At 50.2% G+C, this 25,149-nt stretch overlaps 1 protein-coding gene, 1 long non-coding RNA gene and 1 other non-coding gene across 5 annotated transcripts in view; 1 reads left to right on the top strand and 2 right to left on the bottom strand.

Annotated features, from left to right (window-relative positions):
- Positions 1-1,712: 1,712 nt before the first annotated feature.
- On the bottom strand, positions 1,713-1,784 carry TRNAE-UUC. Its single transcript has one exon. It is a non-coding gene; the product is annotated as a tRNA-Glu (tRNA).
- A 745-nt stretch (positions 1,785-2,529) lies between these two features.
- On the bottom strand, positions 2,530-11,644 carry LOC115339978. Its single transcript, XR_003922877.2, has 3 exons — positions 11,414-11,644; positions 8,230-9,529; positions 2,530-5,645 (listed from the first exon to the last, which is right to left on the bottom strand). It is a non-coding gene; the product is annotated as an uncharacterized LOC115339978 (long non-coding RNA).
- A 47-nt stretch (positions 11,645-11,691) lies between these two features.
- LOC115339375 (rho GTPase-activating protein 39-like) overlaps positions 11,692-25,149 on the top strand; it is a 59,581-nt gene continuing 46,123 nt past the window's right edge. For 2 of the 3 annotated variants that reach the window (XM_030009285.2, XM_030009284.2), the window contains exon 1: positions 11,692-11,848. In XM_030009285.2, coding sequence (XP_029865145.1) covers positions 11,838-11,848 — 11 coding nt within the window. In that variant the 5' untranslated portion in view covers positions 11,692-11,837. Of the gene's footprint in view, positions 11,849-16,763; positions 16,776-17,667; positions 17,755-25,149 lie in introns of those variants that run through there. The other variant, XM_030009283.2, reaches the window with a different exon arrangement.

The raw sequence follows: 25,149 nt of genomic DNA, 5'->3' as shown, positions 1-25,149 counted from the left end.
GCTGAGGGCTTGGCAGGATACAATAAGCGTAAGAGTAACAGCATCTGAAGGTGTGGCTGTACCCTTCTGCCAGCCACTATACTCCCCTTAATGGGCCACCACTGTCTGGCAGGTCTTTAGGCACAATAGTCCCAAGTATGACTTAAATTGTCAGTGACCTGGAGTTCTGGTGCAGCTTTTGTCCCAAGCCCCTGCAGACTGCTGGAGCCTTGAAGCTGAATGGTTTAACTCAGTAAGTAGTGTTTTCTGAAACAAAACCGGCTTGTCTCATTAACAGTGCTTTGTTTTCCCTGGGAGCCCACAAAAAGGCTCACTTGTCTTTAAATTTAATAATACGAAGTAAATTTTGGCCTATTGTTCGACGTAGTGCAGATAACATTGAGTGGGTTTCCTGCTGAAGTCAGCACAAGATAAGCAATAATGGCTGGGGGGTTTAGGCTATTTCTTTTTTGTCCTACGAATCTGAAAGAATGTAAAGAAAAGTTTTAAACAAACTTTGCCTCCTGAAATGACAATTTTGCTATTGCATATAGAAATACTTAAACCAATTAAGGTGTGAGAACTCAGGCCCATAGATTTCCAAATGAAAACCTGTTTTCCCGAAACTCCCAGACTACTGTGTCATTTAATGTCATTTCTAACAAAGTTCCTGAAATGTTCATAGACTAAAAAGATCCTAAAGCTCTTGCACAGCTGAACTGGTCAACTTAGTTGAGTTTGGGACATGTAGGAAAAATGAACAGTTTAAAAAAAAAAAAAAAGCATGGCTGTAATAGGTCTATTCCAAGCTAATCATTTTTGTACAGGTTGGTTGTAAACAAAATTAATAATTTTGTTGCAGACAAAATAAAGTTTATTGTGGTGGTTCTTGTAGCACCTCACTGGCTGCCTGTCCCTCACGCCGCTGCCATTGCCTGCTGCTCCTTGGTGCTGCCCCCAGTCAGCCACCCGGAGGTCAGGCCTAACCGGCTCCTGGCTCCCTGTTCCTCTTCTGTCATCATCTCCTTGCGACTTAAGTGTGTGCTTAGGCTCCTGTTGGTGGATTTCCCTGAGGGTTTTCTCTCCCACTGTTTGCCTGTGGAGCCAGGCTCTGGAAGGAGGCCACGGACCCGCCTTTTTTTGTCTATTCTACTAAGACCCCCCCTTGCCCATGACTGATGACAGGTGGTGTGGGAGGAAGGATGAACCCCGTGCATGTAGGGCCTGGGTACTTACAGACTGGGTGGGGGTGGCTAATGAGGGACCTCAACTGGCAAGCAGCTGCACAAGCTCCATGTCCAGCCCTGGTGTGCTGTAGGGCTGCCCTGGCCGATTGGCCGCAGACATTCAGCTCTGTGGGGCTGTTGGTGCTGTCGCTGCACAGTTGGCTGGATTCACTTCTGGAGCTGACGGGAAGGCTGGGGGAAGCTCTCAGTAACACATTTCCTAACAAAAGTTTTCCCGGTTGTGGGATGGCTTCATCTGTAGGAGAGGCTGGCTGTCACTGTGGTGCTGGGGGGGGGAACGACAGCCACCACTGGTGTTCCTTCCTCATCCCTGACTCTGCTACAAGTGCCAGGGCATTTGCTTAACGGACGTCCCTGGGGAGACGCAGAGGGTCTGGAGTGGGGGTGGGAGTCGTTCGTGTTACCCCGCGTTGCGGATGGTGGAAGGGATCTCGCAGAATTAACAAACGAAAAAAAAAGCAGGTGGAAAGCAAAACAAGTCAGGGTTTCCCACACCGGGAGTCGAACCCGGGCCGCCTGGGTGAAAACCAGGAATCCTAACCGCTAGACCATGTGGGACCGCATGGTAGGGTTGCTTGCCGCTCTGCCTGCTGCCTGCGCCGCCTGCCCGCGCTGCCTGCTGCCCGCGCCGCTGGCTGAGGAGGAGAGAGGTGCGGGAAGGGCCCGCGGGCGGGGGACGCCCGCTGCCCTCTGCAGAGGCTCGGGCAGCCGCGCCCGGGGGCCGCGCGGGCGGTGCGTGGACGCCTTTCCCCGTGCAGGCGTGCCCGGCTGAAGCCGTGAACCCGCGGGACCGGGTCTGTCTCCCGGGCAAGAGCTCAGGCAGGTGGCCGGGAGCGCGACGTGGGAGTACTGGCAGGGGCTGCAAGTGAAGGGGTTGGGCTGCCAACACTTCAGTTTTTGCACTAAGCGAAGAAGGCTGATGTGCAAAACCCCGCAAAATGTAGGGTCATACTTCCCTAAGTCGTTAAAATTCTTGGAGTTAAAAGATGGGGATGGAGGCTGACAAAACTGAAGAAGGAGGAAATGACAAGTGGGAGGATGAACGAATGCAGTCTAGCCTAAAAAGGTACAGAAACTGGTAACGGCCACAAATGTGCTTCTGTCCAAACTCTAGCAATTAAAAAATAAGGTGGAACAACTAGACTACCCAGTTTTGACTGAGAACAACTTCATCTGAAATGGGTGCAAGGCAGATAATCAGTGGGATGTGGCAACAGCAGGCTACAGATTATACAGGAAGAACCGACTAAACTGTGCTTGTGGAGGGGTGATGCTGGATGCCAAAGAAACCTCAGAGTCAATGTGCCTAAACGATTTTAATCTTTCAACATGTAACACTGAACCCCTTTAGTTAGAAAATTCACACCTAAATAGGCAAAGGGGAGTATTAGGACTACTGTAGTGAAGTCTTCAAAACCAGTGGTGGTGACAGTGATACATTTAGGAGATCAGAGAGGCTGCCAAGACAGAAAACATCATCAGAATGAAAAGTCTCCAATTACCCCCACATTGAGTGAGTAAATGTCACATCAGCATATGAAGCAATTGCTACATTTTAGACACCACAAAGGCTTGATTTTTGGAGCGGTTTGTTGGAGAATATAAAAGCAGCAACTGGCTTTAGTGCTGAGATGTGTGAGGGGCTTCATTCAGAACCGTGCTATTAAAAAAGCTATGTATAAGAGTGAGCACAATGTATTCAACCGAGTGTCATTAAAATAACAACAGCAGCAAAGAAATTCCTCCCAAAAGAGCTTATTAAAAATGAATAAGCCAAAAGGATAACATGCTTGTAAGAAGCATGGAGATTGCTAAAATGGCTCAGAACAGTTTATATCACCAGGAGGAAAAAACTAAAAATAGGCTGGTATGGCTACAAAGCATAGTAAAGAAAGCTATTGAAATATTAAATTAAAAATAAAATAACCTTCAAAATGTGAAGCTGGTGCAGACCATGTCCATATGCCAGCAGAGAAGATCCTGAGTAGGTTCCAAGGTGTCAAATGGATCTGATGGTAACTGCATAAGGTAGACCTGAGCAGATCATGTTTCCTTGCATGGATCCCAGCTGCAGCCCACTGGCCTGCACAGAGTTGCTGTGGTCTGTGCTAAGGACGTGGGGAGGGACTGGCTGCCAGTCAGAGGTCCCTGCTTTTTTGACAGGAGATGATCATAGTCTGTCTCTGTGAGATGAGGGGCAATTTGCTCCCCAAGGTCTTGGCACCACTGGTGGCGAGATTTGAGCTTCTCCCATGCATCACCCTGCCTGTCCTCAGCTTCTCTTGTAGTCTCAAGTGCTGGACAATGCTCTTTCTCCTTCCAGAATCTCTGGGGAAGTGTCAATAGAAGGAGCAGCAGTGCCAGCACCTACAACCCCCACCTCTGTTTGCCAAGGAATTCCGTGTGAGAGAAGGGGGAAGGTGTCCCTTCATTGACCACTCCTGGAGATCAGGACACTGGGGGAGGCAGACCTTTGGCTTAATGTAGACTGACCATGCTCATGCTGTTATCGTACCTGCCCATGAAGCTGTTCTCAGGGCCCCAAGGTCGCTAACAAGCCCTTATAGCTCTGACCAGCCTCAGCTGGGGCTTGCACCCCAGCCCAGCCCAGGAACCCCAGTTCAGAGCAGCCCTGGGCCCTCCATCCCCATCTGAGCTGGGTTGGAAATGTACTTGTCTCCAGTGCTCTCACTGATGTGCCCGTGCCCCTGCCCATGGCCATGCCCAGCCTGGGTCTCTCTGACCCTGACCTGCAGGATGACTGCCTGGCCTGGCCTCGGCTCTGCCTTGTCACTATGGACCCACACAGCTGTCACTAGGCTGTGTCTGACCCCAGTCACCATCACTGGCCTGATCCTGACCCCAACCTGCAGACTGACTACCCAGGTTGACCTCAGACCTGCCTCATCCCCACAAGCTGCCCAACAGTCTGGTCTCTGGGCTGCCCTGCAGGAGTGCTCCGGCACAGTGGGGCTGACTGTGGCCTCCTACAGATGTGCTGTCATGGGGGATTACCCAGGGTTTGTGTCAAGCGGTCCCCTGAGACACTGCTCAGGCATAAGCCCAAGCATTTCCTCTCTTAACAACAGCTGTTCACAAAGGGTGGTCAGGGAGGTACTTGGACAGCAATGCATGTATTCAGGTTGTCAGCACCCAGCCTGTGTGCACAGCACTCAAATTAAAATACAAGAACCTGTTCGTTGAGTTGGTCTGCTTAGTAGATATCCAAGATATTTAAAAAACTAGCAAAGAACAGCTTTCAAACTGGTTTGCCTAAAGCTGAATACCTGGATGCTGAGAGGAACCAAGCTTGCCTGACAGTGCAGCAAATGCAAACAGGAACATTTGGCATTGCAACGCTGGCAACCACAGGTTCAGAAACTTAACTTCTCCCTACAGTTATGTGGTAGAGCAAGGAACTTGCTGCCGTTCCCACTGACTTCAGCAGGAGCATGGCTGGTCCTCAAACCCTTGACTGTGTGAGAAAGGATAAAAGATAAAGAGTAATAAACCACTTCTTGCACTCATTATAGGACTTAGTTATCAGTATGTATTAGTAAGCAGCCGGTGTGCAGGCAGAACTCAAGACACTATCTGAGGGCAAAAAGGATTAAGTTTACGTTTTAAAAAATCAAATTTGTATTATTTCACTGAAAGGATATGGTGAGAAATGACAGCTTGCAGATATTTCAGTTGGGGACATCTATAAACAACAAAATGGAGCAATTTTTTTTGTGATGGTTGAGAAGAACAGGAATAATGGGATGAAGCTGAGAAAACTTAGGCAGATTGTAATGCAAAACACCCTGACAGGATCTCAGATAGATGTCTGAATGATTGCCCCAGGAGACAACAAGGCCAGCAAGAAATAGCCCCAGAAAAGCCTCTGCACTGGTTAGAAATGGCGTAGGTGACCTCACGAATCCCCATCTTTCTTTAACTCTGGAGTCCTGACTGTGGGACTTTCCTTCCAGGTTTCTCACAGAAATGGGGATTCAATTAATTTGTAAGGCTTGTAAGAAAAAAACATCAGACTGCAGGATTAGCTTGAGGAATTACAGGTTCTGTCTGTGGCTAAAAAATAAACTCAGTGCTTGGCAAGTACCTACAACAGTATTACATTTTCTGGCACAAACATCAGCCACAGCAAAGCCAGACAGGTCAGGCAGCTCGTGCAGCCTGGTGGGAGAGGGAGCAGGGAGTTACAGTGAGATGGGACAGCTGTGTCACCACCGCTCATGTTGCTGGTTGGGTGCACGTGGCGGTGCCAGCTCAGTCTCGTGTCATCGGCCTTGGCCACCCACCTCTTGGCAAGTGTCCTCTGCTCTGGGCAGCTGTCCCCCAGCTCAGGGCAGCTGATGGTGGAATTCGTGTAGACAACCCACAGCCAGTTTCATGTTTTCCAGTGTATAATGTCTCCTGCAGGGGAGAGAGCACCATTGCCCAGCTCATGCATTTGGACAGATCGGTAAATCCTTAGCGGACGTAGATTGAAAGCAGCAGAGCTCTTACTGGACACAAAGAGGTGTGAGAGGCTGTGATAGAGTACAAGTCCCTTGGAAACCTGTAACTGATGTGGTGGCAGGGACATATGCACCTTATTTTGGGGAGTTTTCATCCCACAGGAATTTTGAAGCAAGGCAGGCAAACCTCTGCTGTGGACACTTTGCTGACCTTCATTGCCAGCAGCCTCAGAGTTTGGCTCACAGAAAGTGACCTGGAAGCGTGGACTTTCCTCCCCGTGCCTGCCTAGCTTTGGGACAAGGACTACCCAGGAGAGCAGAGTTGATCTCCTGGTTCACAACGGACATTCCCACCTCCACCTTCCTCCCCTGTTCTTCTCTCCTCCCAGCCTGTTCTGGTGTGTGGCTCTGTTCCTCATCCTCATCCCAGCACTCGCCTGATCATCCATCAGGCCAGTTGAGGTTACTAGCGTGGCAAAACACCACTCACTTCTGTTTTGTGCCAGCTTAATGAGCTGATGTGGCTCATCCAGGCTCAGATGAACACCAGAACCAAGACTCAGAGCAGCAGAAGGAGCAGGACTTGATGCACAGGGAGCCCTCAGCTCAGTTCAGCCATCTCACTGCACCCCTCTTTCCCCTATAAAGGCTTGTAATCATTGTATCTGATGCCCTTCCCCTCTTTTCAGCTCCCCTCTAAAAAGGCAGAGCTCTCCTTTGCTGTGGGGGGCAGTAACCCCTGCTAGAGCTCATCCCAAAGCTTTGTCAGCAGCCAGGGAGCCACGGTAGCAGGGAAGATGGCAGAAACCTTTCCTGTATGTTTTTAGTCACAACCTGTTTTAGAAAGCAGGAAAGGAAACAAAGAGCATTTGCTGCTGCATCTGTTTCCGCGTCCCATGCTGCTAAGGTTGGGTTACAGCCAGCTGCTGCCATTGCCAATTGGTAATGTGATAGCACGACTGCTTACTTTGCAAGGGAGCTAAAGACAGTAAGATGGAAAAAATTGGGACAGGATGATTTTGAAAAAGCCCCATTGCAGAACATCTGGCTTGTTACATAAATTTACATCATGACCACTATAAAAAAACCCTGCTGATTGCCGCTTAAAAACACTTATTTTTACAAATGGCCAAATATCTCCAACTAGCTCTTTCCAAAGGACAGTCCTGGGCTATTCAATAACTTCAGTCAGCTTCAAAACACAGACAGGGTTAATTAAGAACAGGATGTTTTTTCTTTGCCTCATACATGCTAAGACCATTTGTCGGAGAGGACTCTCACAGCACACAATCCAGAGAACCTCAGCCAGCAACTCCTGTATCCAGTGCAGCCTGGTCCTGTTCACTAATGTATCTGAGACATTTGATACAAGATGTCTGTGCTCTGAAATAGTGGAGAACTCACCACATCTCCTTGCCCAGCTTGAACCTCAAGCCCCTTGACACAGAATTACAGATGCAGTGATTGGAAGGGGCCTTTGGAGGGCGCTAGCCCAAACTCTTGCTTGAAGTGAGACCATCACCAACACTAGAACAGGTCAACCATGGCTTTGCATAGCCAAACATTGAAAATCTCCAAGGATGGAGATCCCATCACCCATGGGGGTGAACTGTACGCCCTGGTCAACCTAGCACTTTATCTTGTTTCCTTTTGGAACAAAGAGCTGCCCATGGTGAGAAATCTTGCCCATGTGTAGGCACTCACAGTAGTAGCTTGGTAGTAGTTTGACCTATGTAACATATGACTTTCACAGTATAGAACATTTTCTGGTATTATTGGCTCCTTCAAGAGTGCACAGAGCTGCTCCTGGTGTCCCCCACAGCCCTGGGGGCTTGTGGTGCCGGGGGCAGTAGGACGTGACAGGCGAGCTGGAGACAAGGTGAGAGCACGGCAGTGCCATACCCACCATGCAAGAGAAGCAGAGCGGGTTCAGTGATAGTAATCAGGGTCAGCCATGGCCGAGTGACTGCTGACCCAGTTGGTGGGTCAGAGTCAGCAAGGTGCCAGGTGGAGCATAGGCTTCACTGGAACATAGCACAGGTGGGGCCAAGGGTGAGGACCTGAGCTTAAATGCAGCTCCCAAGCAGAGCAGGGAGCCACTGATGAAGCATCTCCCAGCTCATCCTCCCATCATTGCTGGTGCCCTGGAAGGCTGATCCAAGGTTGCAGCTGCACTGGGTCAGTGCTGGCCGTAAACCCAGACACCCAAGCCTTGGCAAGCATTTTAGGCATCTACTCCTAGTATCACCAGTCTCTCCTCAACACAGGGTTTGTTCCCACCTGACTGGCACTGTTACTCCCCTCTTGCTCTATATGTAGACACTTACTGTGGGGCTGGTATGGGGCTGGGCTGGTTCCAGGCTGTGCAGTCTCGCTTGTTAACAGAGGCAGTGCAAGGGCAGTGCCTGCTGGCCCAAATCTCTGGGGCAACACGCTGCCTGCACTCACAGCCGTAGCACATCTGCCTGGGCACTGTCCCACCTCCCCAGCCCAGTATGTGCAGGCAGGGCAGCTGCAGTGCAATACTGAGCTTTCCTTACCTTTGGCATCACCAGTTCTTCCACACCCACAGATGAGGAAGACCCCTCATGCAAGGTCCTCCACCTGCCATTTCCTGACGTGGTGTGTGCACAAGTACGAACGTCCACCAGCTGAGCAGCTTCATGAAAGGGGGGTGAGTGTACGACTCCAGATGCACTTTCTTCCACCTGGGGGCAGCATCTGAAGAAACAATTTGAGCATGATCTCAGGGAGCTGGCTCCTTTTGCACTTCTTCAGTGACAGTTGTAGGAAATATCTTTCAGCCAAGAACAGGCAACAGGGGGATACTTTGGCCTGGAAATATTGATCACACATCTCTTAATTCATCTTACAGTGATCTAGAGTTCACAGCCTCACAATTTATGAAGGCTGTTTCTTCTTGTAGGCAGTGTGGTTTTATTGGCAAACGAGCCAGGGTTTATAACCCTCTGTTCTCAGAGACACTGCGGTGTCTTTGCCATGCTCTCAAAGTCTGTTCAGACACTTCATATTCACCTCCTGCTGCCATCTTTGGTGTACTGATGGCAGACATCATGACTGGTGGGTTTGATCTCCCATGTACATGTCACAGAGTGACCCACCTGTATCTCTGGAGGAGGACCCCTTGTGTTATTGTACCAGGTACCACTAGTATAAGTTTTCCTCAGCCCATGACTGCCTGAGCTGTGAAAGCCTCTGAAAAAGTCACTGCAGAGGTCCCACAAAAGAAGCTGTTCCCTTAGCTGCTTAATTTTTCCGCTCTGGGATTTCTCTCCTCCTCCCTGAGTCACGGGTGCCAACACAGCTCATGTCCACCAGTGCTCCCTGGCTCTCCGGAAGAGGTAGACCCTGGTCTGGCAGCTTTGTACCTGTGTGCCAGTCACAGCCTCACAACCATCTATCGTGCCTGGTACTTGAACCCCCTTCCACCAAGCTTTCCTCTTCCAGCAGTGGGGATCTCTGCTCCCAAGAATGTCCTTGGTGCCAGCAGGTATGTGACCATCCTCTGGTGTGGAGGTTCTGCCTTCATGGTGGTTTCCTTGCTCTTCATTTTGATGTCCTCCTGCTGCATGACTTTGTGCAAGACAGCACTACCCCATGAGTAGGACTGATCTGAGATGTCATCTCAGTGTGTCCTCTGCGTCCTTGAGTGCCTCCAGCTCACCCGCTTTGGCCTCAAGAGGGGATCTCTTAGCTCACTACATGCAGAATCACGTCCCAAGAGCTTTAGCCGCAGCAGCTAGGCAATGATGTTACAGGTTCTCCAGCAAGCCTGCCAGAGGTGTAGGTTGAAAGCAGCCTCCACATTATCATCAAACCCTGAAATACGCAAAATAAAATGAGCATGTCACAGAAAAAATGAATGCTTGCCTGGTCCCTCCTGCAGCCAACTTCCCATGTACTGCATCGGGTCACTCATTTTGGGGTGCCCCAGAAGCTGGGGCTCTTGCAACCTCCCATCACCCCAGCTTCTATTTGGAGTCTGTCCAAAGGCTTTTGCTAGCACAGCAACATCAATCAGGCTGTTAAAGTTTTTATACCCCAAGTCTGTATCTACAAGAGCCCTTGAACAGAGACTGTCAGGCTGCTATAAGCATTTTCCCAGTATTGCTGTTTCCTTCAGAGTACAGGTATAGCCTTTGTTGGCAAAGGCGAATAATATCTGCATCTCCACAAGGAAAGCTGCCAATTTAACCACATTAGAGCTACACCAGCAAACTTTTATTTCTGACGCAGACCTGGTTTAATGCTTCCTTTCCTTCCCTGCTAGCCTACGCCTCAGTCCCTGAGCTTTGCAGCCCTGCAAAACTCAGCCTCCCCTGCCCACTCTCCCGCAGCACCACGGGCATCTCCAGCAGCTTCGCAGCTCCCGTGGCGGCCTCACTCTTCGCTGGCCCCCACTGCACAGACCCCCCTGGTAAGTACAACGCAGCTGTGCGTCCAGCCAGCAAGCAGAGCGGCCATGATCTCACTGTCTCTCCATTTGTTATTTAAAAGTGCAGTGGGACTTTCACGTGAATGTCTTCAGATTAAGTTACTCTGAAGTTCTTCAGTAGTGCCAAAACGCCGTCTGCAAGAGAGCACCGCGAGCACGGTATTGCTCTGCGCAGGGACCCTGTCCACTGGCTCACTTGGGATGATTAATAAGCCAAACAGACTCATTTCTGACTGTAGCAGGAATTTGCTGCACGGTGTGCTATGGGCCAAAAATCACTCTGTTAGTGGCAAAATCCACTGAGTATCTGCCAAGTCTTGCACCCCCAGTTAGAGGGGTCTGAGGCATCTGGGCAGCTCAACCCCCAGGATTTGCCTCTGCATGGGGTTGTTCCTATTCTGGAATAACAGGACCCTGTACAAAAATCGTTGGGAGCAGTGCCACATTGCAGCAGTCACTGAGGTAACAGGGGCTCTACCGTGCCACCGTGCCAAGTGACATACTCCAAACTGGTGGCTGACAGAACCTGATCTAGCTGAGCTGACCTTTAGTGCATGGCTTGTTTATTCAGACTACTCATGCTGGTCAAGGAGCAGGGCTCTACCTTTTGCCAAGGCCTCTGAATCGCCATTCGTATGCTGAGGGTTGATCCCTGCATGCGCAGGGAACACACCTGGTCTTCCTGCACAGCCTTGACCAGACTGCTATGTGCTCAGGACACAAACACAGAAAGTCCCCAAAACCTGCCCAGACGAAATTGCTGGGGCAAACCCAGATGTGCGGCAGCCTTACACCATGGCCTGACCCAAGGCTTGTCACCCCACCGGGTGACCTTGCCAGGACAGCCCGGCATCCAGTGTAGGCGAAGACGTTTTCCTCTCTCGATACTCCAGGCTGGTTCAAGTCCCAGGGGCCCAAGTCCCACTTTCCATCCCTGCTCATGGAGGGTGTCAGGAATAACAGAGGGCAGAGCAGAGCCCCTGAAGTACCCTGTGCCGCAGGGGGCAGCCGCCTGTTTGGACCACCCCCCCGCCCCCGCCAGGTCCGGGTGCAGCAGGAGGCAGTGTCGGGGACATCCAATTTACCGGGGCAGCTGTGATCCGGGAGTAAGCACAGGCTACATCTGGGACCTGCACCAGCTACAGCCTCCAGGTGGTCTTAAGCAGGGGGGCAGGTGTGTGACCCGCCTGCGCTCCCGAGAGCCCCACACCACCACCCGTGACAGATAGTACGGCTCTTGCCGCTAACCAACGCTTTTCCTCGCAAACCTGGTCACGACAGCTGACCGTCGCCATTGACCTGCAGCCCAAGCAATGCTCAGCTTGTCCGAAACAGAGGTCACGGCTCCGCTTCTCCTCTCCTCGTTTCCACCCCCTCGGGTCGGGCCGGGGCTCCGTGGCGCCAGGGGCTCGGCGGGCTCGGGAGGGCCCCGAAGCGGCCGCAAGCGCCGCCAGGGGCTGCCCTCGGCCCGCGGGCCCCGCCGCTGCCGCCGGCCCCGGGCGCCGCTGCCCGGCCCGGCCCGCCCCGGCCCGGCGCGGCGCGGCGCGGCGGCCCCCAGCAGAGGGACCCGGGGAGCGGGCCGGGGGTCCCGGCGGCCGGGCCGGGCCGCACCGCCCCCCCGGGCGGGGCCGGGATCGGGTTTCACATCCTGCCCCGCTCGCGGGCAGAGCGGGCGGCGCGGTCGAGCGGGCCATGGCGGAGAGGTGAGTGCGGTCGCTCCGCACCTGTTGAGGCGGGCGGCGGGCACCGCCGCCCCCTCAGGGTCTGCCGGGCCGGCCCGGGAGGCGCCCCTGGTTCGGGTGGGGGGTTGCGGGCGCGGGGCCGGGCGAGCTGCGGGCCCTGGCGGGGCAGGTGAGGGGCGGCCGGGGCGGGCCCGGCCCCGGCCGCGGCCCCGTGGCGGCGGCAGGGCCAGGCCGGGCGGGGCGGCCAACTCGTGCGAGTAGCTGCTCTCCCGCAGCCCCTCTCTGGGCCGCCTCCCGCCTGCGCTGGCCTCTGGCCGGGGGGAAACCCCCGTGCCCTCCCGGCTCCACCAGATTGGCTCCCCGCCAGGCCCGGCTCCCGCTGGGGCCCGACGCCCGTTGCCGGGACCCGGCTGTTCGCAGCCTCCGAGCGAGGCGGGTGGCCCCGAGTTTCCCTGAGCTGAGCTGGCCTGAGCCCGACCCAGAGGTCCCCGTCCTGCCTGGGCTTTGGGGGTCCGGCGGAGCGGCAGCGGGCAGCATCACCCTCCCCGGAGGCTGTGGCCGGGCTCTGCCGGCTGCCCTCACACCTTTGAAGGTGTGCGGTTAACCAAAAGCACTTGCTGATTTTGTACCTGTTTTGGGCCAGGCTCTCGGGCTCTGGGGTGGATTTCAGGTGTAGGTTGCTCTCCGTTGCTTAAAAAAGCAGACACAATTACAAAATGGCAGTGTTTTCCTGGTCAAGCACAGGAACAGCTGTTGCACTTGGTCTGCTGGAGGGGTGACTAGGTGAGGGTTCACTCCTCACCTGGAAGCAGCTGGGGAGCCAGGATCACCTGTTGGCAGTGAAAATGGAGGGCCAGGTAGCCAGGCCAGTTTCCCAGGCTGCATACCGCTTTTGACAAATGCGGGGGCATTTTATGGCTCTTCTGAATAACCCTACTCAGAGAGAATTCCTCCTGGTCACTCCTGTGCCTCAGCTTTTTGGCCAGAAGTGGTTAAGTTTGGCTCCTCTGGGAGGAAGGTACAGAGCCTGGCAGAAGCACTGTCTTCCCCATGGCTGATGCCAGTTGCTGTTGTGCTGTTTTGCCAGCATTTTTTTTCATCCTAGATGAGAAGCTCCAAACGATTTAACATTCAACATTCCTGCGAGCGAGACTTTCCCCAGGGGCACCAGATTTCAGCTGGCTTCTCACATTCTCTTTGTCTGGGGGAGAGGAGGGAGGGTTGTGTTGGCATTTTGCCCAGTACCTTGGTGATGGTGCAAGGTGTTTGGAATAATTTTTTATTTCTCTTGCATTTTAAGTTGTTTTGCTTTTTTTTTTTCTTCTGTCTCTTCTGCATCTTCTCCAGCAGAACGTGGTTTGAGTTAGTGCGTAAGAAGCAGCGTCTTGGGAAGGGATAGCAAATCCGCTTGAGAGCGGATATAGAGTACCAGAATTCATCCAGAGCAAAATGATTAGCACAGCAGCACGCTCTCGGTCTGCCAGGAGCAGCAACTCATAGCGGCTGCTTCTGCCTCCATGCCTGTGACAGCAAAGGGCACTCAGTGCTCGGGGATTGAGGTTGCAGGTTGCTGGTTTCAGGGGATAAACTGCAAAACCTGACACAGCCTTGTAGATTGGAGGCTCTTGTTCTGCTAGCCAGTGCAGAGAAGTGCAGGGCCTCTTGTGCTGGATTTCAGCGTAATTTTTCCAGCATATCCCCACTGACTATCTCTGGTGTTTTTTGAGTCTGCTGTTTGCCAGGTTGATGAGACAGCTCTTTCCCATCAGTTGGATGGAGGCTTTTCGGAGTGATGCTGAGATCACAGTGGATTATAGGAATGCAGATTTTCAAGCCAGGTTTTTGGTCAGATAGTTCACATGCCTTCTGTATTCACAACAGGTTTGCTTAGCTGAAACAGATGTCTTGGCCTTAGCTGGGAGCACATAAGCTACAGGGAGATCTAAGTATACTGGCCTGGTGCATTTTGTAACCAGGATGATATGATGCAAAAGGCTGCTTTTAGCCTGTTTCTGGATCCGTGGCTGAAAACCTCATGAGAGACTTGCACGTTTAATATGCCAACAAGACATGCAGAATCTGGTTCACCGAACGCTGCCCTGCTCTAGGGGTGCAAAAGGCAAATGGCTCCCATTCAACCGATTTACTTGATCTCTAGAAAAATGTTATGTGCCATGGTGCAAAGATGAAAGGAGGAGAGACTGAGACTCCTGTAGTGAACTGCCTAATGGGTAAGAAAATCTTGCAGACTTCAACATATTTGTGTCTGAGCTTTGAGGCTTTTTTTTTTTTTTAAATCAATCCTGCCGTTCTTTTGGGGTTGGCTTCATAGGATTGGGGCAACTGCCTGTTGGCAACCAGGTAAAGTTTTGTAAACCAGGGAACAGGTTTTTTTCCCATAGAGCCATGGAGGAAGAACTATTAGCATTGTTGAAGGACTGTGGGAAGGACTGTAAGATTTGAATCAGCTTTAATGGAATTGCATCTGTAATTAAAGATACCGAAGTGTAAACTGCTGTAGGATTCTGAATTTTTGGCCCATGAGGGTGGTTGTGTCTTGTTGTTTGGTTGGTGTTTTTTTTTTTTCTTTTCTCCCCTGGCAGTACAGTTTAATAAGTATTCATATTCATGAACTCTTTATTTGAAGTCGCAAAAGGATGTGTCATACCTATATTTCTTAATAGGTAAATACATTAGTAAGAATACTACTTGATTGCCATTTTACTTATGGAGAAGAAAGCTTTTCAGTTTGGACTTGCCGTTTTAGCAGCATGTTTTTGGCTGTTTGAATTAAACAGCCTCAGGACGTGAGCAGAGGGAGATCTTCCAGCTTGTGCCAGAAGTACTGGGGATTGCTGAAGTCCTGTTAAGCTGCGTGGGCAGGACTGGGGATGGTAATGAGTGCACTTGTTTGGTGTGAAACCTGCTGGTCATTTTACTTTTATTAATACAGAATACAAAGGATTCAAATGCTTCATGTTCTGATTACGATGAAGGCTCTAATTTTGTTATTGAATCTCAGTATCTTGAGTTTGTTGCATATAGTTAAGTCAGGCTTTAATTTGCCTTTGCCTGAACACTAGTTTTTGTGTTTTTTCAGAAGCTTTAATTTAGTAACAAGTGGAAACTTCTACACTTCATCAGCCTGCCCTCGAGCTGCTGACGGACTTCATGTGTCTGAACTCAGCCGTGGCTTTGCAGCAAAGGGGTCTTCTGGTTTTGGCAGGGCATCTGAACCTCCTGCTGTTATTCAGCGCAGAGCCCCCCACATCCTCTGAACTGGGTCCATGTGCCTTGTTCTGGTTTACCCTCTTCTTAAGTGGCTTAAATAAAGCCATGAATAAATGTCCTCTCTGTAGCTAGCTCTGAGTGCAGGACAAGCTTCTGCTCCCAGCAGGTTGTCCCGCTCTTGTCTGCTGGATGAGCCTATTCCTGGATGAGCGTTGGGGTAACTCACTTCACAGGAAGTGAGCTGGGGTAGTGAAGGTCTGTGTTTGCTCTCTGACATCAGCAGAGATGAGTGCCGTTGGGAGAGATTATCGGCAGCACGACCTCTGCTGCGCCATCCTGGTGTCATCCCTGCTCCTCTGAATGTGAGCTTGCCAGGGTACTTTCCTTGGGATGAAATCGTTTAAGGGTGAAAGACTGACTGGCTTTAAGTGAAACCAGGAGTGAGTTTTTGCTCTGGTAGCTCTGCTGGCAGAGACAGAAGAGGAGGACAAGGCTGTCATCTTGTCCACTGTCACTGCCGTATCCTTTTTAAGCTGCTCCCATCAGTAGGCCCAGCATAGCCTGGAGCTAGCTCCTGGGGTGGTGTCCTGCCTTCAGTTACAGTGTTTGACTCTATGCAGATAAAGGCTAGTCCTTGGGAAATACCTTCAGACACAGCAGAGTCTTCTGATGGAAACTAATCAGAAGTTCAAAGGAAAGAAGCAGCGTTTCTTCCTTCCCTGTGGTCTCTTTTCCCCAGTATTTCCATTCCTGTCATACTACCCAAATGGCTTTCTCAGTGGATGATGCAATTAGGAGGAGATGCTTGCAAGCTTTCAGCAAATAAATACGTCAGAATTTGAAATGCTCCATTTAGGCTCCATCAATCCTTCCTGGTGGAGCGCAATTGTTTGTGCCTTGTTGTGACATGTATATGCTCGTGGTTCTTTAAAAAGCCCTCTGGGAAAATTCGAATAGTTAGTGAAGTGCCTCTTCTTTGTAATAAAAATAAATTCCAGAGCAGACACTGGGGTTTGGTTTTAGCTGAATTCATAGAGCTCTGCTGTCATTACTTAAACATTTGATGTTAATTCTTGCCTTTGTCAAGGTGTGCAGAAAGGCAGTTCCCTTGCAGGAAACACAACTTTAATGATCAAGCTTTTTAGTAGCTCAGTCATGAGTGTCCACTGAAGCAAGCTGTCTGTCTGATTGTTTTATACTTTTAATGGGGAAGAGTATGTAGTCTTCTGCTTTGGGCAATTTCTTAAAGCAGTCAGTTTTTGGAGTGGCAGGAAAGTATTAACTAAAGCAGCAGAGGTGAAGTCCATCTGCCTAGTACATCTGGAATGAGACGCTGTAGGTCAAGAGAAAATTTTTTTGCACTTGGTCTTTGTCTTGTGGGAGAATGGAAAAAATACCATTATTTGGGATGTATTCTCTCATCCTAACTACTGTTCCAAGTGTTTGAGGTTACTGATGTAAGTAATAACAGTATTTTATATTTTCAGTTGCATATTGACCAGCGAATTCCAGTGTAGCTGGTGTCAATCATCCTCCAGCTACTCTCCCAAGCTTTTTTCTTTGTGTGTTTGTCAACTGCCATTTTTTTGGTTATGCAGTGCACAGAGCCAAAAGAGGTTTGGGAAGCTTATAATGAGGATGCTGAAGATCCAGATTGCTTGTTTGCAATGAAGCATGGGAGATGGAAAGGACTCCATGATGCCCAGGGGGAGTGTTGGTATGGCAGCTTCAGGAGTTGGGGTGTGTCTGGCCTCCTGCAGTTACGTGCTTCAGGCAAAAAGAAGGGACTTGGGTTGGACAATATCAACTTTAGAAAATTCCCTCTGAAAATAACAAGCTGAAAGGCCAACGCACTGGAGATGCTGAGATTATTTTTTCAGGGCCTTATGTCTTTTTGGACTTAAGGTCTTGTATGAAATTCCACTGAGGGCTTTATGCTGTAGAGCGCTGGGGAACTTCTGAAATAGAGAGGTCTGGATAAAATTGTTCATTGGCAACTTTATCAGCCACCAGAGGCAAATAGAAGGCTTGTTCTATGCAGAGGATGGATTTTCTTACCCCTCTCATATTCTGCTTGTGCCCAGCTTCTGCAGTCAAGCTCTTACTGCACTTTGCCTTCCTTGATGGAAACAGCTCTGACATGGGATGAAACGAAGATGACAGCAAGCGCCCTGTGCTCCCAGGACTTGCTGCATGTTCCTGTTTCAGCTGGGAGCAGAGCAGTCCTGGGCCCCTCTAAACCGACCTTTTTCTTAGCCACAGGGTTTATGATCTACCAAAAACAAACAAGCCAAGTGGGACGGGGAAAAAACCCAAACCTGCGCTGCGCTTATTTGTGTGTGTAACTTGGCAGATGTGGGACACTGCCATAAGGCACTTTGATTTGGCAGATGGGGCTGTTTCCTACCTGGGCAAACAAGGTTGCTGCTTTCTGGCTGGAAACCCGTTACAGAGGCAGAAAAGACTCCGTGTAGTGGGATTTTGTGTCATCTTGGACATCACAAACTGGTGGCCCAGGGCCAAGTGCACTGTAGCAGGGATAACTTCTTTGTTCTGTAGATCTAGTTTTTGTGTTTGGTTTTGCTTGTGTTTATTTTTTTTCCCAGAAGAATGACAAAGAGGCTTACTGTCTCCGTAACCAGTGATACCAAGAAAAGCCCTGCACAATGCTGCCTGACGAGTTGGGACCGAGCTCAGTAAGTCCCCTTTAACCACATGGAGTTCAGCTGTCTTGGTTTTTTTGACTCTGAGGCAGCACTATGTCTTGCGCGTGGGTTTTCAGGTGTAGCAGCAGCCAGGGCACAGTTTAGAAGGATGAATTGGCGTAAAATATTTTCAGTAACAAAGTGAAGGCAGAGAAAAAGTTATCGTAGGAGACTTTATAGCTGAATAATTAAATACGGACCTAGGGGATGTAATGGGTGAGCAGTGCTGTGTAGTTTTGCCTGGAAAGATGCCCCTCTGGAGACTGTGGCCAAGCCAGACCAGGTGGTACGTGTTGGCTGCAGTTTTTGGTGCTTCTGCACTGGCTGCCGGGCCCTCAGGATGGCTGGCTTGGTTTTATTGTCAGGACCCTGACCTCCAGCCAACTGGTCTTGGCCACCCCAGCTGCTCCAGCGCCTGGTCCTCGCCCCTCTGCTAATCTGCTTGTGCAGTTGTGCTCCCCCATGCAGCCTCATCTACTCTGGGTTTGTCTCCCATGTGCTCTTGGTGCTGTGTGGGAAATAGCAAGTGCTGGGTTGTTTCCAGACATGAGGTAAACTGTGGGTGGTCACACACTGTAATCCAGGCTCTCAGTCTCCCTTATATGCATTTAAACAGTAACTCAAGGTCCAGCTGTTAGTTTCAACATGTTCAGTTTGTTGTGAAACTGTAAATGCTGTATTTGGTCCTCTTCTGGTCTGGCGACTGTTTCCTCCTCAGTATATTGTAGTACTTTGATAGCCCTTTGATAGCTACAGATATCCAGCTGTATATCAGCCACACCGTCTAGCTCTTCTTTGCTCCCTAGCTACAGTAATTAGGTTTGGGATTTTTTTATTAGGCCTTCCAAGTATTGCTCTAAGCTATGGTAGAGGAGAAGCTCCAAGTGTTCTACAAATTCTTGGTGATGAATCAACATCAGGTGAAGCAAAGAGAGATGGTGAAAGGGCTGTGAGCTGAGGTGCAGAGCCTGGAGTGCAGCTGGCATGAGAAGCGCTTAATGTATGCCTATGGACAAACGCTAAGCATGCTGTAATATGGAGGTACATTTTCTTAGCAATTTATACCATCATAATACAACGGATAGTCTGTCTGGGATACGGCTGAGTTGCCTTCAGTCAGTACAGTGAATTGAGTGTGAAGCAAGTAGCATTGGGGTTTGGAGGGCAGCTTTGTGCTTGGGTTGGTACTGCCTCACCTGCAGTCCTGCATTAGAGCACAAATGGCAGAAGAGTTGTGGTTTTGGCTGGGAAACTCCTTAGAAAACTTGCCCCTGAAATAAGCTACTTCAATTTTCATGAAATTAGTCTCAAAATCACTGAAAATGAGGGTGAAAAGCAAGTGCCATGGTCCTTTCTGTACTGTGGGTTTATAAGCTTCTGAGGAAAAGCCTGGTGAGTAGGTGGTGGTCTGACAACTCAGCCTAAATTCACTAAAGCTGCAATTTGAAATTAGTCTAAAGCATGGGTTTGAGGTTCTGGAGGCTGAAGACTTTTCCAAAGCAGAAGTCTCTTTTGGGGTAGCAATAAGCATAAAAGATAAGACAGACAATGGTGATCTTCAGTGCACTGCCACCCTTGTTTCTTCTGGCCCTGGGTCCCATCACCAGAATGGTTGAGTTCACTAAAGCGAGAGAAAACTGGCTGCTTTTTAGTTAGTAAGCTGAATTGGCTCCGTGCAGGATTTGAAGAGCTCCAGTGTCCTTGTGTGATGAGTGCTGGGGAAGGAGCGTGGCGGGGAATGCAGAGGGGATCCCCTCCTTCCAGCAACAGCAAGTCATTGGATCTGTGCTGCTTTCAGCATACAATGATGTTACCATCCAGTTCCCTCTCACATGGTCCATTGGGCCGGCTTTGGACGCCATGCTGCAGGGGTGACTTTGGGTACGTTGTTGAGACTTTGGCCTTGAATGCCAAAACCTGCTGCGAGAGAGGGAGGGTGGCAGAGGGCCACTGTGGGGCAGAGCTCCCTTTGGTGGGGGACACTTGTTCAGGTTGCTCTTGTTGAAACAAGGAGGGCCAGATGAGTCCAGCAAAGGGGGAGATGTCGGTGATTTCAGCCTCTCTGGCTCCCCATAACTCTCCCCTGGCAAGGCGGCCTTGTGGACTGTGATGGCAGAGTCCCCATTGGCCACCCAGCACTGCCTCTAGTGGCTGAGCACTTGTGTGCTTAAACTTTATTTGGTCTTGGAGGGATGAAATCACTTGCTTTTATCTCCATTTGAATAAGGAAAGCTTCTGCTGAGCTGCGAGAGCTGTCTGTGCATGGGGGAGGTGAAGTTTTTTGGTAACCTGGCATGTTCAGTGCAAGGCTGCAGGGCTAGAGGGAAAATTCATCTTGGGCTGCTTTCTCTGTCCACCCCACTGTCTCTGGAGTGTGAAGCGGACTGCAGGTGGAAAAGGGTGGACAGCATGGTGGTCACCAAACAGCTCAGCAAAACAGCCTAGAGTTCAGCTCAAAATGTAAAAACGGGCGACTTGCAGTGGTTGACATGCTCATTCCTGCCTGGCCTGGATGGCTCCGGTGGTGAGCTCTGCTTGGGGTGTGTTGATTTTGGGCTGCATCCTGCGCTGGAGTCTCTTTGGGGAAGAGCACAGTTTCCTATTTGAGAGTGTCTCCTGATACCACGTACATCTTGTACTCTGGGCGCTGAAATAAAATAGCCCCTGCAGCTGGCTGCGGCAGCTCCCTTACTGTCATCCTGGCAGTGCCTGTGGTGCCTGCCAGAAGTGGAGTTCAGCACGGGCAGGGGAGGGCATGTGTTTAATTCCTGTTACCTTGCTCAAACCTCTGCTGTTCGCAGCGGTTGCCATTTCTTCAAGTGAATGCATGGGGATGGTCCGAAAACAGACAAATTTCTCATGGGGCTGCCTGCAGTGCAGCTTTCTTGCCCTCCGCGTCCCAGCCGGACCTGGGTTAAACCCAGAGTTTCTGTGGACTGCAGAGAGGATTTGAGAGGCTTTACGTGAATTAACAGTATTCCACTGAAATTACCATTTTGGGGCTCTTACCTGCATTAGGAACTTGTGCTGCTTTACCTATAGGGCTATAGCTGTAAACTGTCCTAATGGTGTGGCTGTTTCCCCTCATAGAATCGTAGAATCATTTAGATTGGAAAAGACCTTCAAGATCATCGAGTCCAACCATCAACCATGCCCACTAAACCATGTCCTGAAGTACCCCATCTACTCGCTTTTTGACTACCTCCAGGGATGGTGACTCAACCACTTCCCTGGGCAGCCTATTCCAATGTCTGACAACCCTCTCAGTAAAAAAATTTTTCCTAATATCTAACCTAAATCTCCCTTGCCTCAACTTGAGGCCATTTCCTCTCGTCCTGTCTCCAGCCACCTGACAGAAGAGACCAACATCCACCTCACTACAACCCCTTTCAGGTAGTTGTAGAGAGCTATAAGGTCTCCCCTCAGCCTCCTGTTCTCTAGACTAAACAGCCCCAGTTCCCTCAGCCGCTCCTCATAAGACTTGTGCTCCAGGCCCCTCACCAACTTGGTTGCCCTTCTCTGAACATCCTCCAGCAACTAAATGTCTTTCCTGTAGTGAGGGGCCCAAAACGGAACACAGGACTCAAAGTGCGGCCTCACCAGTGCCGAGTACAGGGGAACAATCACCTCCCTGCTCCTGCTGGCCACACTATTTCTGATACAGGCTAGGATGCCATTGGCCTTCTTGGCCACCTGGGCACACTGCTGGCTCACATTCAGCCGGCTGTCAACCAGCACACCCACGTCTTTTTCCGCCAGGCAGCTTTCCAGCCACTCTTCCCCCAGCCTGTAGCGCTGCATGGGGTTGCCGTGACCGAAGTGCAGGACCCGGCACTTGGCCTTGTTGAACTTCATACGATTGGCCTTAGCCCATGGATCCAGCCTGTCCAGATCTCTTTGTAGAGCCTCCCTACCCTCAAGCAGATTGACCCTGCCTCCCAATTTGGTGTTGTCTGCTAATTTGCTGAGGGTGCACTCAATGCCCTCATCCAAATCATCGATAGAGATGTTAAACAGAACTGGCCCCAACACCGAGCCCTGAGGAACACCACTTGTGACCTGCCGCCAACTGGATTTCACCCCATTCACCACAACCCTCTGGGCTTGTCCATCCAGCCAGTTTTTCACCCAGCAAAGAGTACACTTATCCAAGCCATGAGATGCCAGCTTCTCAAGGAGTATGCCGTGAGAGACAGTGTCAAAGGCCATGCTGAAGTCAAGGAAGACAACATCCACAGCCTTTCCCTCATCCACTAGGCGGGTCACCTGGTCATAGAAGGAGATCAGGTTGGTCAAGCAGGACCTGCCTTTCATAAACCCATGCTGACTGGGCCTGATCCCCTTCTTATCCTGGACTTGCCATGTGAGTGCTCTCAAGGCAAACCGTCCCATAATCTTCTCCGGTACCGAGGTCAGGCTGACAGGCCTGTAGTTCCCCGGATCCTCCCTCTGACCCTTCTTGTAAATGGGCGTCACATTGGCAAGCCTCCAGTCCTCTGGGACCTCCCGTGTTGACCAGGATCAGTGATAGATGATAGAGAGTGGCTTGGCAAGGACCTCTGCCAGTTCCCTCAGTACTCTTGGCTGGATCCCATTGGGACCCATAGATTTGTGAGTGTCCAGATGGCACTCTTACCTGCAGTAGGAACTTGTGCTGCTTTGCCTATACGGCTATAGCTGTAAACTGTCCTAATGGTGTGGCTGTTTCCCCTCGGAAGGGCGAATGACATCCGCAGGCATAAACATCTTTAATGGTGAAATGTGTCTGTACTAGAGCTTGGACCCGCTCTGCTGGTCCTCGTGGAAGTGCAGGCGATACGTGAGCCCCTGGACAAAGAGCAATGTCAGTGCACCAGGCTGTGAAAAGTGGGTGCTGCTGGGGGAGGTGTTCAGCTACCCCCTTTCCGAGGTGCAGCCCCGTTGTGGCAGAGCTTTCCATGCTGCTCAAGATGCAGGAGAGTATCAGGCTTTATGTCTTTCAACTTCATACCTGCTAAGCTGTGACGGAAGATGTCAAGAAGAGTAATGAACAGCTGGGAGACGCAAACCCTAATTTTTCTTGTGCTTCAGGCAAAAATTGATCAGTGAATTTTTAAATTTTTTTAAGTTAAAGCCTGTTGCTGACTAAACGTGTTTTGCAGTTTGTTAGCAATTGGGCCCTGCCTCTTGTCTCCAGCAGGACCTTGGCAGGAGCCTTGTGGGCCTTGACCTTGACTGCATCTCTGTGCACTCAGCAGTGCCAAAACCAAGGGAGAAGGTCCAGGCTGCAGGTGCTCCCTGGAAGGGAGACACTGCCACAGGGCACTGCTCTCCTGGGATCTTGGCTGCCCTTTGATGTGGTCCTGTATTCCCCCAGGAAGGAGCAGCTTTGAGCCCTCTGCCTCTCATCTGGTGTGTGCCTCAGGAGGTGCTTTCATCATGTAACGTGTTTCGAGCTGGAAACACATCTCAGTTTGGGCATCTGGAAACTGGGAATATGCAGTTACCTGTGAAAACTCAGTACGTATGTGCCCAGGAACAGTCATGATAACTCCGAGCCTGTCATTTTGATGGGCTCTTTATGACTGGCAGCATTAATAAAATTAATGAGACTTATGTCTGCCCTGCTGTAGAGCTGGCATTTAGTCCTGAGTTGGGGCTGTTGTTGCAGTTGTGTAAGAGCCCTGTTACTTGTCTGCCTTGTACGACTCTGTCCCTCTGCTAAAGAGTAGCTGATAGGACCAGTGGTGGTATGGAAGTTATTTGGTGTTGACATTGGCGGCTCAGGTCGAATAGATACCTCCACCAAGAAAATATCAAAGACTTTTTTTTTTTTTTTTTTCTTTTAAAGAAAGAAAACAAAAGGAAATGTGCAGGGAAAGAAGGCTGGTAGAGTGATAAGGATGTTGGTCAGAAAGGGGAAGCTGTATCCACACAAGACAACCAAAAAACTATATATTTCAGCAGATTACATGTAAAATCAAAATAAGGCAGGCCAGAATAAGACTTTTGAAGAGTGAACTTTCCAAATATGATTAAATTTCAAATGCATCAGAAACCTTTTGGAGACAGGCAGCAGAAGAGATCAAGGTGTGAGAGGCATGGAAGATAAAGCCATCACAGAAAAATCTAAACCATTTTTTGGCTGTCTTGACTCCTGTGGAGGAGCTTTGTAGCTTTGCAAACTACAAGCTTGCTACAAAAGAGCTGTCTGAGAAGTTGTCTCGCATTGAATGTCAGTAGAAATAGCTTTAAAGCAAACAGAGGAACTGATAACAAACTATAAGGAACAGATAGCTTTACTCAAGAGTGCCATAGGATCTTAAATCTGAAATTTCCGAGATACTTCTGTGCGTATCCTGTTGCTTAAAGTGCCCTTGGTATCACAGAAATTGATGGTGGCAAATGTGATGGCACTTTTTAAAAGAGGGGGATCTTGGCGAAATCAGGGAGGTACACATCAGGGAGCTCAATACCTGTGCCAGGCACACTGCTAGGGAAAGGCTGTAGACAGGATCCTGGGGACCACGGACCGGTGGGTTTGACCTCTGTTCCTGGGCTTCTGCAGCGAAGAACAAGATCACTGAAGGCATGGCCAAGCACAGCTGCTTTGAAAAGAGTTAAAAGGGCTAACATAAAGGCAAGCCGTGCCTCATTGACCTGCTGGAGCTTGGTGAGCATGTGATAGCAGGATGAATAGACTTCACATATGTGGGTTTTCAAACAGCCTTTGACAAGGTTCTCCACTGAAAGCTTTTAAGAAACTAAGTCACCATGGGCATGGAGGAAATGTCTTGTTATGGACCGAGAGCTGGTGAAAGCATAGGACGCAAAGGGTAGGGCTTAATGGTCATTTTTCAGCACGGGTAAGCATCAGCAGTAAGACCCCAGAGACTGGTCCTGGGACTGGTTTTCATCCTACGGGTGACCTCAGGCATGGAGAGGTGCAGTGAAGTTCCCAGGTTTACAGAGGATTCTCAATTCCTTCAGGTGGTTGAATACCTCACTGAAGGTGAGGAAATCCGGAAGGACCTCGCAGAACTGAGCAAGTGGGCACATAAGTGGCAGATGAACTTCAGTGTAGGAAAACGTGGGGTATCTGTAGGGGAAGATTATCTATACTGGGCCTGTACGATGCTGAACCTGGAACTGGTGGTTACAGGTCAGGAAGGATCTCAGAGTCATCATCGGCAGTTCTCTGAATCATCAGCTTAGTGTGCAGTGTTAGCCAAAAAAGCCCATAAATTGTGGTCACCATCAGCAAGAGAAGTAGTAACAAAGCAGAGGGCATCGTTTTGACCCTCTATAACATGCTGGTGCATATCTTGGGGGCTGCATGTAGTTCTGGCTTCTGCATCTTGACAGTGGTGTTGGAGAGGCTGCAGAGAAGACAATTAAAATCACTGA

Source organism: Aquila chrysaetos, chromosome 3 (assembly GCF_900496995.4).
Source record: "Aquila chrysaetos chrysaetos chromosome 3, bAquChr1.4, whole genome shotgun sequence".
Lineage (NCBI taxonomy): Eukaryota > Metazoa > Chordata > Aves > Accipitriformes > Accipitridae > Aquila > Aquila chrysaetos.
The sequence above is the reverse complement of the archived record's forward strand: the minus strand, read 5'-3'. Positions and strand labels throughout refer to the sequence as shown.